The 13692-nt window shown below is 50.4% G+C and overlaps 1 protein-coding gene across 6 annotated transcripts in view; it reads left to right on the top strand.

Moving 5' to 3' along the window:
• Window positions 1-13306, top strand: part of TET3 (tet methylcytosine dioxygenase 3) — a 103230-nt gene extending 89924 nt beyond the window's left edge. For all 6 annotated transcript variants that reach the window (XM_047744058.1, XM_047744062.1, XM_047744057.1 and 3 more), the window contains 3 exons: window positions 58-195; window positions 4530-4866; window positions 5460-13306. In XM_047744058.1, coding sequence (XP_047600014.1) covers window positions 58-195; window positions 4530-4866; window positions 5460-7237 — 2253 coding nt within the window. In that variant the 3' untranslated portion in view covers window positions 7238-13306. The remainder of the gene's footprint in view (window positions 1-57; window positions 196-4529; window positions 4867-5459) is intronic.
• Window positions 13307-13692: the final 386 nt, after the last annotated feature.

Genomic DNA, 13692 nt, shown 5'->3' with positions numbered 1-13692 from the left:
GAATCCAGGCCACTGACCTCAGGTCACACAAGCAGTTCTCCTTGGCTGTCCACACAGGTGACCAATGAGGAAATAGCGATTGACTGCCGTCTGGGGCTGAAGGAAGGGCGGCCCTTCTCGGGGGTCACAGCCTGCATGGACTTCTGTGCCCACGCCCACAAGGACCAGCATAACCTCTACAATGGGTGCACTGTGGTAAGGAACTCTGGGCCCCCTGCGGGATGATTCTGGGAGGGGCACTGGTTTGTGCAGACCTGTGAGCTCAGAGTAGGGAGGAACCTGGAGACAAGAGTCTCAGATCTGCAGGAGGTGTGCCCTGCCAGACTGCTCATGCTCACTTCTCTGAGAAACGCATGGACCGGAATGCTTGGACCAGGCCGGCCTTGGCTCTGTGTCTCGTGGGTGCTGCAGGGTGCAGGCTCTTGGACACCTGTAGGCCTTCCGTTATCTACAGATGGCTCCAGGTCTCCCTGAACCCTTGGATTTAAGTCCAGACGATCTCTTGATGCACCCATTGAGCAAATGTTTATTGAGCCCCAGGTGCTGGTCTAGATGCTGGGGAATAAAATGGACTAAGCCCTGCCCAAGTATGTGATACAGTTCATGTCTGGTACCGATGAAGATGGAGTAGAGGAAGGGGAAAGAGTGGATGCTGTTTGAAATGCTGTGGGCAGAGAGGACTTTCTGAGAAGGGGCGGCTGAGCTGAGACGTGAGTGAAGAGGGAGAGTGAGGGAATGAGTGTCTGGGGGTGGAGTGCTCCAGGCAGGAGGACCAGCACAGGCAAAGGCTCGGAGGCAGGATGGGATCAAGACACAGGGAGCCCGGAAGGTAGGCAGAGCTGCGGGCTATGCTCAAAGTGTGATGGGAAGCCCTGGAGGCTCATCAGCCAAGAACGGTAGGATCTCATTTATGAAGTTGGGAGCTTCCTCCTGCAACTGGCAAATAGAAGTATGTGGAGGTGGTGGATGGCGGGGGAGCCGGAGGAGGAGGCCAGTTAGAAGGCTGGGACAATGTCTAGGCTAGAGGTGACAGGGCTGGGGCAGGAGGGAGGGTAGGGAGGAGGGTAATGGGATGATTCTGGGTGATTTTGAAGGTCCAGTCAAGGGAGTGTTGCTGATGGACAGATGCAGGATAGGAGAGGGAAGGACAAGAGAACCACCCAAGACTTTTTGCTTGAGCGCCAGGACATGTGTTGGGGTGACACACCGAGCTGTAGACTAGCAGGAGAAGGCAGTCTGGAGGGAAACTCTCCTGAGAGGCCTGCTGTCTGCCCACATGGACGTGCTGAGTATGCAGGGGAGGGGGCGTCTGGAGAGCACGTAGCTCACACTTACAGCCATAAGACCAGGTGTGGTCACCAGGAGAATGAGTACAGTTGGAGAAGAGGGGAGGTTTGGGCTTGAGTGGACCTCCTTGAAGGGATGATGCCGGCTTTCTGCTTTGCTTTTTACTGGGTCCTGGCAGGCAGGGCTCCCTGGGGAACTGTAGCAGAGGCAGAGGCCCTGGCAGGTCATCTGAAAGGGGGGGTCCCAGAGTTTGGGTGTGACTGGGGTCTGACACCAGGATTGATGGCACAGCCCTGAGATTGTATTTCTTTGCTTTGTCCTCCTTCCTTATGTCCAAGGTTCAAAGCGAGGTGGGGCAGGCATCTGTCTACACTGTACAGGGAGGGTTTCCAGCTGAGACAGAGAGAAAGGGAGGGACCTGCAGGATTTAGGAGAGGGTTAGGGGAGGAGGAGGAGACATTGGGAGATTGGAGCACGGTGAGGTTATTTCAGTCCCAGAGCTTGTAGAGTTTAGAGTAAAAAAAAAAAAACTTTTTTCAAAATGAGCAGTATTTTTTCTGATTAAAAAAACTATTCATTTTTTAAGAAGGTATAAAGTGAAAATTGCCTGAAATCTCATGGACATGACCAATGTGAGCATTCGGGTGACCATCCTTTCAGGCACCTGAATGTGTGTGTGCGTGTGTGCGGAAAGCTCTACATGTTTCATACAGACGTGATCACATGATACGTATGTGCTGCTCCATGACCTGCTCTTCTCAACTCAGGAGTACATGATGGACAACTTCTGTGTCACTGGGTGTAGATCTGCTTCAGTCTGTGCTCGGGCTGGATGGATGGCTTTGCCATCGTTTATTTGACCGTCCACCTCTGGATGGACAGTGAGTGCTTCCACATGCCCCCTCCAGAAAGCAGAGGGGGGCTCCAGGCTTACCGAATCTTGGTGCAGTGCTGGGATAACCTCAAGGTCCTGGGGCCAGGACATTTCTAGGCTGAGAGGAGTGCTTACTGGCAACACAGACCTTTCTCGGTTTCTTGAGTTTTTGCCTGCCTGAGTGGCAAATGTATCTCATGGTACTTTGTGTTTGCTTTAGGACTAGAGAGGTTGAGCATCTTGTGTATTTCTCAACCATTTAAATTTTATCTTTGTGACTATCCTTTATGTCCTTTAAAAAAAAAAAAAAAGGGATAGCCTTAGCTGTTGATGTGGATAAGGTGTGTATGTTAGGGAGAGAAATACTGCTCCTGTCATCACTCCTCCTTTGCCTTTACTTTTGCTCTTTTATTAAACTGGGTTTCCGGGAATGATTGGAAGCAGGGCGGTGGTCAGTCCAACGCAGAAGATACGCGGGGGTCTGGTCAGAGCAGATTAAGTCACATGGGCCCCATGTATGCGGGGAAGAAACCTACATGGTAGAGCATGACAGCAGAGGAGAAGTTGTAGATGGGAGGAAGAACTACAGCTAATTTTGCAAAAATGAACTGTTTCTGTTCAGTAATAAAACCCTACGAGCGAAATTGAAAGGCCAATCCAAACTGGAAAACAGTATAACAGTGACAAAGAGCAGGATAATCTTCATATGCAAAGATTACATAAATGATTAAAATGAATAGTCTAATATAAAAATGGGCAAAAGGCATAAAACTCATGAGAAAAGACAGTGGTATTAAAATTCACCCAAGGTTTGTTTGACTCGAGTATGACCTGAAGACACAGATGTGAGCATCAGGAGGGCAGAAGTTCATCCTCAGCATTCAGAAGCACCTGCTGGGCCACGCGGAAGCCGCAGGGTGAGGCAGGGGTTGAGAGGGGAGAGCGTGGCCCGAGCCTTTACTGGAGATTTTATGGGAAGGAGTGGGCAAGGCAGAGTAGAAAGCTGAGTAAGCTGGGGATTGGAGAGTTTGGAGAGTTTCTTGCCGCTCTGGGCCAAAGGGGTGGTCCCCAGTTGTCTTCCCTGGCCCTGGGTGATGTAGGGCATCGAGAATATTGGCTCAGGGTGTGAGAGTTTGATAAAGAGAGAGAGCTGGCCGTGGGCTCTGGATTGGTTGGTTTGTGTATCAGCGTGCACCCAAAGGAGGTGATTTACTATCTCTAGGCATTAGCTAGTCTTGGGGGAAGGAAAGCCCTTCCAGGGTCAAGGCCCCAAATGGCAAAACATCAAGTACACAGAAAATAAAATATAGTCAACACAACAGTAAAGAGTAAACTTGAGAGAGAAAAAAAAAATCAAACCTTGTTAGTAATCAGAGAAATGCAGACCAGCAATGAGACACATTTCCATAATGAACAAAATGTTTTTCAGAAGTGAATGGCAAAATTATAAGCAAAAGTCTAGGAAGACGGAAACTCCCCTTCTTCCAGTATAAGGGGAGCACTGAGGAGACTCGTTGCACAGGGCAGTTTGGCAACATGTGGCTCTTGACTTCATAGAGTTTATTCCAAGGAATTATGTATTTTAGGAGATTTAGCTAAAAGTGTAAAAGTATTGTTTATGGTAGGGAAAAGATGGAAACAAGTTTTAATAGTGATGAAGGTTCACATGAACACATTGATAACAGAATAATATGATGCAAGTTCTGAAATCACATTGGGGGAGAATAACACATAAGGAAATCTTCATACTGGCTTTAAGAAGAAGTTACTATAAGGTTGTATGAATAATGCGATTCAATTTCATTACCAAAGAGTGAGTGTGGGTTTGTGTGTATGCAAATATGATCAACATGTTTATAGTGATTATTTCTGCATGGTGGGATTATGGAGATAATTATTTCTTTTTTGCTGGCCTAAATTTTCTACAAGCAGTACAGGTAGTTTTTATTACGAAGTATTTTAAAGATCCAAAGGATGCTGCGTGTTCGGGGCACAGAGGAGAACGGGGTGAGGTCTGAGGCTCAGTGAGGTGATGAGGCGTCGGGACAAGTGTCTCACTGGAGGCAGAGCTCGGCTGCCATCCTGACCGGCCCTTTCCCAGCCTCGGGACCTTGGGCCAGTTGTCTTTTCCCCTCTCCCTCGCATGAGGGTCACAGAAGACAGTGATTGGGTGCCCTTTGAAAGCTGTAGGGCAGATTCTAATGCTGGTGATAGTGTTACTCTGAGAACCAGCGGAACGTGCTTTTAGACACTCTTTCTAGAGCGGATGGCCGGTGTCGGGACGGCGCGGGGAAGGGTGAGGTCTTGCATGCCAACGCTCAGCACCCCCAACCCCACACACCCTCACTTCCTCTCTCTGCTTGGCCAGGTCTGCACTCTGACCAAGGAAGACAATCGCTGCGTGGGCAAGATCCCCGAGGATGAGCAGCTGCATGTGCTCCCGCTGTACAAAATGGCCAACACGGACGAGTTCGGCAGTGAGGAGAACCAGAATGCCAAGGTGGGCAGCGGGGCCATCCAGGTGCTCACCGCCTTCCCCCGCGAGGTCCGGCGCCTGCCTGAGCCTGCCAAGTCGTGCCGCCAGCGGCAGCTGGAAGCCAGGAAGGCGGCGGCCGAGAAGAAGAAGATGCAGAAGGAGAAGCTGAGTACTCCCGAGAAGATCAAACAGGAGGCCCTCGAGCTGGCCGGTGTCACCACTGGCCCAGGTGTGTGGGGAGAGGGTGCCCGCCAGAGGTGGCACCGTTGGGGCGGGGGTAGATGGATGGGGGGTGGCCCTGGACAGCTCCCTCCCTGCCCTTCTTCCTGCCTGACGAGGGAACTCCAGACCGGAGTCCCAGGGCCTCTTTCGGCCATCTGGACCCCGCAGTATCTTAACTTTCAGTCAGCGCAGTATCCGTGGCAGCCCCAGGACACCGGAATGAGGCGGGGAGTCCCATCTTCCAGAGGAGCTGGGTTTCTCCAGCTTGCTGTAGTGTCTGCAGAGTGTGCCAGGGCCCCAGGCACATGGTCCGCAGTGGGGTGTGGGGCCGCTCTCACGTCCTCGGATCCTGGTCCTGCCAGAGGCCAGCATGGGTGTGGCTGGAGCTTCTGTGTTCCGAAGCTCCCTGCACCAGGGAAGCAGGGAGGAGGAGTGCTGCAGGGGGCCTGTGGGCTCTGGCAGCCGGTTTCCCTGGGGCTCTCGTGGGCTGGGAACCCCTCAGGGGAAGAGGGAGCTTCCATCCCCAGTCCTTAGGCCGCGGGCCCATTGTGGGCTGTGGTTCTCTCTGCTCCTTCTTTGTTTGCCTCCTGTCTTCCCCAGGCCTGGGCCTGAAGGGTGGACTTCCCCAGCAAGGCCTGAAGCCCTCCCTCAAAGTGGAGCCCCAGAACCACTTCAGCTCCTTCAAGTACAGCGGCAATGCGGTGGTGGAGAGCTACTCGGTGCTGGGCAGCTGCCGGCCCTCCGACCCCTACAGCGTGAACAGCGTGTACTCCTACCACTCCTACTATGCACAGCCCGGCCTGACCTCCGTCAATGGCTTTCACTCCAAGTACGCTCTTCCGTCGTTCAGCTACTATGGCTTCCCATCCAGCAACCCCGTCTTCCCCTCACAGTTCCTAGGTCCTGGCACCTGGGGACACGGTGGCAGCAGCAGCAGCTTTGAGAAGAAGCCAGACCTCCACGCTCTGCACAACAGCCTGAGCCCGGCCTACGGTGGTGCTGAGTTTGCCGAGCTGCCTGGCCAGGCTGTTCCCACGGACACCCACCACCCCACTCCTCACCACCAGCAGCCTGCTTACCCAGGCCCCAAGGAGTATCTGCTTCCCAAGGCTCCCCAGATCCACCCAGCATCCAGGGACCCCTCTCCCTTTGCACAGAGCTCCAACTGCTACAACAGATCCATCAAGCAAGAGCCAGTGGACCCCCTGGTCCAGGCTGAGTCTATACCCAGAGACCCTGGTAAGATGGGCAAAACACCTTTGCCCGAGGCTTCTCAGAATGGGGGGCCCAATCACCTCTGGGGACAGTACTCAGGAGGCCCAAGCATGTCCCCCAAGAGGACTAACAGTGTGGGCGGCAGCTGGGGTGTGTTCCATCCTGGGGAGAGCCCTGCCATCATCCCCGACAAGCTCAGTTCTTATGGGACCGGCTGCCTGACCCCTTCTCACTTCCCGGATGGCCAGTGGGGGCTGTTCCCTGGGGAGGGGCAGCAGCCAGCACCCCAACCCGGAGGACGGCTTCGAGGCAAACCGTGGAGCCCCTGCAAATTTGGGAACAACACCTCGGCCTTGGCCGGTCCCAGCCTGACTGAGAAGCCTTGGGGGGTTGGGGCCGGGGATTTCAACTCTGCCCTGAAAAGCGGTCCTGGGTTCCAAGACAAGTTGTGGAGCCCCCTGAAAGGAGAGGAGGGAAGGATTCCAACCCCGGGGGCAAGCCAGCTGGACAAAGCCTGGCCGTCCTTTGGCGTGCCCCTGGGCTCCAGTGAGAAACTGTTCGGGGCCCTGAAGTCGGAGGAAAAGCTGTGGGATCCCTTCAGCCTGGAGGAGGGGACAGCCGAGGACCCCCCCAACAAGGCGGTGGTGAAGGAGGAGAAGAGTGGGGGCGCGGAGGAGGAGGAAGAGCTCTGGTCCGACAGTGAACACAATTTCCTAGACGAGAACATCGGCGGTGTGGCCGTGGCCCCTGCTCACGGCTCGATCCTCATCGAGTGTGCCCGGCGGGAGCTGCACGCCACCACGCCCCTCAAGAAACCCAACCGCTGCCACCCCACCCGCATCTCGCTGGTCTTCTACCAGCACAAGAACCTCAACCAGCCCAACCACGGGCTGGCCCTCTGGGAGGCCAAGATGAAGCAGCTGGCGGAGAGGGCCCGGGCGCGACAGGAGGAGGCCGCTCGGCTGGGTCTGGGCCAGCAGGAGGCCAAGCTCTACGGAAAGAAGCGCAAATGGGGGGGCGCCATGGTGGCCGAGCCCCAGCATAAGGAGAAAAAGGGGCTTGTCCCCACACGGCAGGCGCTGGCCGTGCCCACAGACTCCGCAGTCACCGTGTCCTCCTACGCCTACACGAAGGTCACTGGCCCCTACAGCCGCTGGATCTAGGTGCCCGGTGCCAGGGAGCCAGTGTACCTCAGCGTCGGGCCCGGCCCGAGCTGCCTCTGTGGTGCTTTTGCCCTCACACCTGGGGGCGGGTTGGGGGTGCAGAAGTCTTTATATATACATATATAGATACGCATATATATGTATTTATGGTCCAAACCTCAGAACTGACCCGCCCCTCCCTTCCCCAACTTCCCCAGCACTTTGAAGAAGAAACTACGGCTGTCGGGTGATTTTTTTCGTGATCTTACTATTTATATCTCCATGTTGGTTTTTTTCTCCCTTCCCCCCCCCTTGTTGGGGGGGCTTTTATTTCCTCTTGTTTTTAAAACTCTATCCTTGTATATCACAATAATGGAAAGAAAGTTTATAGTGTCCTTTCACAAAGGAGTAGTTTTAAATTCCATTTAAAATGTGTATTTATTGGATTTTTTTAAAAGCGACAATAGTAATGGTAAAGGAGCGGCGGGAAAGGCCAAGAGCGCACATTCCTGCCCAGTCTTGCTGGGCCCTGTGAGCCTCGCCCTCTTGGGAGCTGGCAAGGTTCTCTCAGCCATCTGCCCCTCACGAGCCAAGTGCAGACTGTAGCCGCCCGGTCCACCCCTCCTGACCGCTACACCTTCCCTTCAGGGGAGGGAGCCCTCAGGACAGCTTCCGTCCTCTCCAACAGGATGGGAGAATCTGTAAAGAAATATCCGGGGTCCCTTTTCCAGTCACCGGCTTGGAGTCGGGGACCGGGAGGCAGGCGCACCCCCAGGCCAGGCACCGGAGATGCCGGCGTCGATTTCCCCGGTAAACCAGGTTGGAAGTAGACAGCTTTGAGCTTGCTAGTCTCCACACTGAATCCTCTGTCCATTGTCGATCAAGTCCCATGATGTCACAGTTCCCCAGGCAGCACCTCCTTGCAGGAGCTGGAGTTGAGAGGCTCTTTGGAGCCTCTTCCCCCCGGGTTGACAAGCCAATGAATGCTGGGCTGAAGGAATTTGTCGTAGTGGCAGGTTTTTTTTGTTAAAAAAAAAAAATGCCCCAAAGCCTATGCTGATACTGAAAAAGGGCTACTGTATCTCTAAACGCAAGAAGCTGAACCCAAGCTGTGAAAAGCCGGCGTCGGCCCACGGCGCGGCGCTGTGCAGAGCCTGGTGCTGTAGGACGGAGCTGGGACTCCGGGGCAGGTGGCGTCCTGCGGGAGCCCGGCCCTGCTGCGTGACAGCAATTAGTGCATCTCTCTGTTCCTGGATCTCCACATCAGACGATGGTGCAGGCCTCCCCACCCGGGGCCCACCCTCTCCATGCTCTCCCGGGCGGGGGTGGGCTTACCCTCAGCAATTTTAAAATGCAGGAGTCCAACGTTTTCAGCAGGTAGCTATGATTTTCCTCCCTAATTGGTGCCATTTCTCAATTTGATCATCTTCTCCTTTCCTTCCTTCCCCACCCCCATCCTCAACGGGCCCCTTCTAAAATTCTGGTGCATTCGTTTGGTTCTTTGAAATGAGAATGTGGTGCTTCATTTTTGCAACTTTGTCAGAGAGGTTGGGCGTGGCTGGTAGAAGCAACTTCCGTGGACAGCAAGTCAGACTCCCTGGCGTGTGTGTTTTTCCTGTGGTGTGAGCGACGTTTCCATCAGGCTGCCCGTGTGGATGTGTGTGGTGAGTGGAAGGCTTCAGCAGGACACACGGAGGGGACCGTGGCCACACGGTGAATGACAACCAAGCCCTGAGATACAGGTCAGATATTTATTGAGCAGTTTTATTCAGACGTGGGTCTTTGTAAAACGAGTTTAACAATCAGATGACGATACTGAAGGCAAGTTCCTGAGCTTCCAGGTGCCTTGTGTAAGAGCTGAGAACCGACCCGCTGGGTGTTTGCTGTAACTAGTCAGACGCACGGGCGGGGAGTCGCTGTCAGATGTCCTGAGCATTTATGTGGTCTGGTTTTAACTGTACATAGTGAAAGATTTTTTTAAGCACTTTTGCCTAGATTTAAACAGCAACTTGAAAAAAAAAAAGTATGTTTTAACATGTAATTGTGGGAGAAATTGTAAATAGTAGCTGAATATTTAACGTGCTTTGTCTATCCTTCACTTTTACCATATTCTGTAAAGTTGCATTTATTTTACAGGACAAAAATGAAATATTATTGCTTTTGAAATAAATACCCAAGAGCTTTTGAAATAAATACCCAAGAGCTTATCAGGATTTAGAATTATTCAGAACTCAGATTTATAGGAAAACCTCTGACCTTCAGTTTGACAAGCTAAAGGAAGCAGAGTCTTTAATAAGCATGCTAATTTTCTAGTTTTGAGGAAAAGTTGGGTCCTTTAAATGCTATTTTGCTTATCGCATCAGTACTTTTATGCAGGTCTCATTTGACTCCGTGCTTAGGTAGATGCGGGGGTGCCTTGAAAACTTCATTTTAAATGATCTTAAGCAAGAAATACAATATTTTACGAACCATTTGGAGAATGTGACCGTCTGTATGACCCGGGAAAAACCCCAGGTTGGCTGTTGGTTTGGAAGGTCCCGAGTGTAACCCAGGTGATTCGGATACTTGGCATGTGTGAATCTTCCTGATGTCTGTTAAATATTCTCTTCCCCTCGTCACCCTTTGGTAGCAAAGCCATTAGATGAAAGGAGAAACCGTTACAGGCTCAAAGCATGTGATGTCTGTCCCCGCAGCCCCAACAGCCTTTGGTCCGTAACTTTCTAGACTAGCACCAAGGCTGCTGAGAGCTGAGTCAAGAGGCGGTCTCCATTGGATGTTCCCGTTCCCCTGACAATGGTGTTTCACAGATTAGGTGGTGCTGTTGCCATGCTCGAGTCCATGCTGATTTTTACACACTACATGTATAACCTACCTCAAATCTCAGTCATTAAAATTAGCATGCTTTAGACGTATATTTAAAAAGTAACTATGCACAGCTCCTTATTCCCCCCCCTTGCTGCTGAAGGTTTCTTAGAGAAAAATCAAATTTTTATTTTTTACTGGCACTATCATTTTTTAAGTCCTAAAGATGATTAACAGACATTTTTATCATGAGAAGAAAAATAAAGCCATTGCAACTAAAGAACCTAACAGCATGACCAAGTTGTAGAGTAATATTATAGCAATGAGAAGTGATGGAGTCCTAGAGTCCTCTCCCCAGTGTGCCCTGTCCACAGACGCCAGCCACATGCAGTGCGGATATCTGGGTCCCCCTGTGTTTGGTTTCCCCTGCCTTCTGCATGCAAGGGAAGTGCTTGCAAAGTTCTGTGCTAAGAGATTTTTTAAATAATCGCTTTGCGGCAGGTTCTCACAAAATAACTGGTGCTAGCTCAAGAACCCATTATCAGAAATCTTGACTAAAGTTGTTGCGTGGATTTTGAGGTTTCATTGTTTCTTTTGTCGTCGTTTGGGTTTTTGTTTTGTTGGTTTTGGGGAGTTTTGTTTTTGTTTTGGAGGTGTTTTCTTTTTTGCTAGGGCCTAAGTTTCCCACATGCTGGCTTCGTGGGTACTGCTTGCCCTCTCGCTGGGGTAACCGTGGTGTGCATGGAAAGAGATCATACCCTGCCCCTCTTGGTCCTTCCACCAGCCTCTTGTGGAAACGGTAGTTTATAAGCAAGGGGTTTTTTAAGTGCTAAAGCCAAGAAAGGAGCAGAGCTCAAGGGCTTTGTACCAAACAGCCCTAGATGTGTGAAGACGGTTGATGAGTAGATGGTAACCTGATTTCACGGAGAGAAATCCAGCTAGACTTTGTGAAGTTGAACCACCGCCAGATCTCAAAACCAAGGCGATGCTGGCGGAAAATTTAAGTAATATCCCTGACGTGCCTCAACCAATCTCTTTCCTTTTGTTACGGAAGTGTGTTTTATGGACTAGGAAGCATTTTTATGAATTGAAATAGTCTAAATAAAATGGTGCTATGGTGTTTTAATGTGACTGTCCCTGATCCTGTCCTGCTGAGGTGCTATCAAGGTTCTGAAACCAAAACCAACCAAAAACAAGGTGGGCTCCAGTCTCTCTTGGCTTCCCCCCTCCCCTTTTGGTGCTGTCTCCTAGACCTCTGTTTACCGTGCTAAAACCTGCTCTGAGCAGTTTTTGTTTCGTTTTATTCTTCTTCCCTTGGTGGCCGAACACAGAAAGGCAAGTTCTGAAGGCAGCCGGCTCCCTAACAGTGACGGGAGTGGGCCTGCCTGGCTTGGCAGGGGCTCTGGTGACACGTGTGTCCCTTCACGCCTGATAAGAAAGGAAGGGTGAAGGGCTTCTTTTGAGGAAGGGGAGTCTGGTACTCCTGCCCCTTCTACCATGGCAGGCATTCTCGTAGCCAAGGACACACACTTTCCCCTGCAGCCCAGGGTGCCAAGTAGGCACCGCTGAGGGTCTCAAAGGCCCTCGCCTACTAAGGCGTTCCACAGGGACCTCCTTCCTCCCCTGGCACTGGCCAGGGCCCTGGTGCGCGGCAGGCTCGTTCCTCTGCTCCCCGCAACCCTGGCCCCAGCCTTGCTCCTGCCTGTCCCTCCTCGTGTTCCAACTAAAGGAAGGAGCTTTCTTTGCTCACTTGATGCCACTGAGACTGCTTTTTAGTTGGTGCTACTCTCCATTTCCTCTTGGGTCCACAAAAGTTGATGTTGGAGAAACGTAACAGGAAGCTCCATTTTGTGTCATCCACTGTCACAGTAATTTTTTTAAATACCTCAAAAACAGGACATTGTGACAACTTCAGTAGATTCCGCGAGGGTCTGACACCTGCAGGTTGTCCCATCGCTGACTGACTTGACCTTGAAGCATCTGGGGTCATTTTATTTTTCACTCTTCGGCAGTTAATCATGGCAGAACAGCGAAAGGAATGAGTGTGGTTGACTTTCTTTCATTTTCTTGGTCAGTTTTGCTTTCGGATACAATGTGAATCCCCCGTGCCCATCTCACTGAGCTTTGGCAGGCGTTGTTGCTGTCATTTGACATGACTTCCTCGAAACCTACTTTATCAGCCAGCTGCATCTGCTGGAGTACGCGGCCAACTTGGACATACCCTGGACCAAAATTTTTTGAGGTGCGTATCCTAGCATAGGTTATATACGGCCCCACCCCATGTGTGCGTAGAGTTTCCGCGTGCGACCCTGTCTTGGCGCTCCTAGCCCTTCCTCCCACAGAGCAGAGCAATAGGCTTCTCCCCTGAGCAGAGGCTGCAGCACAGAAATGCAAGGTCTAAAGTTGCTTTTGGCCTAAGGATCAGTGCGTGATTTGGCCGACTTCCTCGTTTGCTTCTCTTCTGATATCAGGGATGCTTTTTGTAGTGGTGTCATTTGCGCTCTTCTCATTTTGACTACCCGTCATTCAGGGAAAATTCATCACTATTCACATGGGGATTGAAAAAATACTATTTGGCTCATTTGAACATCCAAAATTTTCTTGATTCCAGTTCCTTTTTTAATTTTTTGTTTTTTTTCTTTTGAGGGGAAAAAGGAGGAGAAAAACAGGAGTGATGTCATTTCTTTTTCACATATTCTAATTATAAAAAGAAATAAGGGCAGGTCATATTGTGGCATATTAATGCATTAGACTTAATCTGGAACCCCTATAGCTTTTTGCTGTGTTTTATTTCTTCTCTCTTTGAATTCCTGTTTGGTTACTTGGCTTCCAATGGAGGTGAACTTAACAACCATACTTGAATATTCCGTCTTGACTTTGTAACTGTGGCTACTTGAAATGAAGTTTATCTGGGGTTGATGGATGAATGGTAGATTTTTGCAATGTCTCAAGGCAATAGGATGTGTATTATTAAACTGTAGATATTCTTAGTACAGTAAATTTATGCTGATAATTTTATTTTGTATAATTTTTACCTTTTTGTTAATATTTTTTCCTCCCACTTTATTGGTTTGCCTCCTGAGCTACCCCTCCTTACCCTCCCTTCTCCCCCAGTGTTTCAGTAAATTTAATTTAGGGTGCCTAGAAATTGCAAGTATGTATCCTTTTTTGATTTGTATTTTATTATAATTTACACAAACAACTGGGTTTGTGAACTGTATTACTCCTGGTATCTTTAAAATATTGTGGGTGTTTTAATAAATTTTATATTTATTTTTTGCACTCAAATTCAGAGTGGGTTCTTTTTTCTCCCCTATCCATCCCCACTCCCTTGAGCCAGGCCCAGACTGGTATTTAAGGCTTACTCTAACCCTGCCCTCCCACCGTGTGCTGTAAGTGCACCCCTGAAGCCCTCACTAATAGCAACAGTAGAGCCTGGCCTGGTCTCCTCCTGCCACCTGCATAACGTCCAAAGGCCATTAGCTTTTGATGTAATTGAGGCATATGTGGGAACAAAACAGAGATGGCCTTTTTCTCATCTATGTTTCTGTTTTGGGTTTTTTTTTTCTTTTATCTTTTTATCCCCTTTTTTCATTCTAGTTGGAGACTCCCTCCCTCTCCCCCAAGTTAAGATTGTTTACCTCTGATGTAATATTTGCTAAAAAACAGCTGAT

This window comes from Lutra lutra, chromosome 9 (assembly GCF_902655055.1).
Source record: "Lutra lutra chromosome 9, mLutLut1.2, whole genome shotgun sequence".
NCBI lineage: Eukaryota > Metazoa > Chordata > Mammalia > Carnivora > Mustelidae > Lutra > Lutra lutra.
Note: the sequence above shows the minus strand (reverse complement) of the source record. Positions and strands in the feature narration are given on the sequence as shown.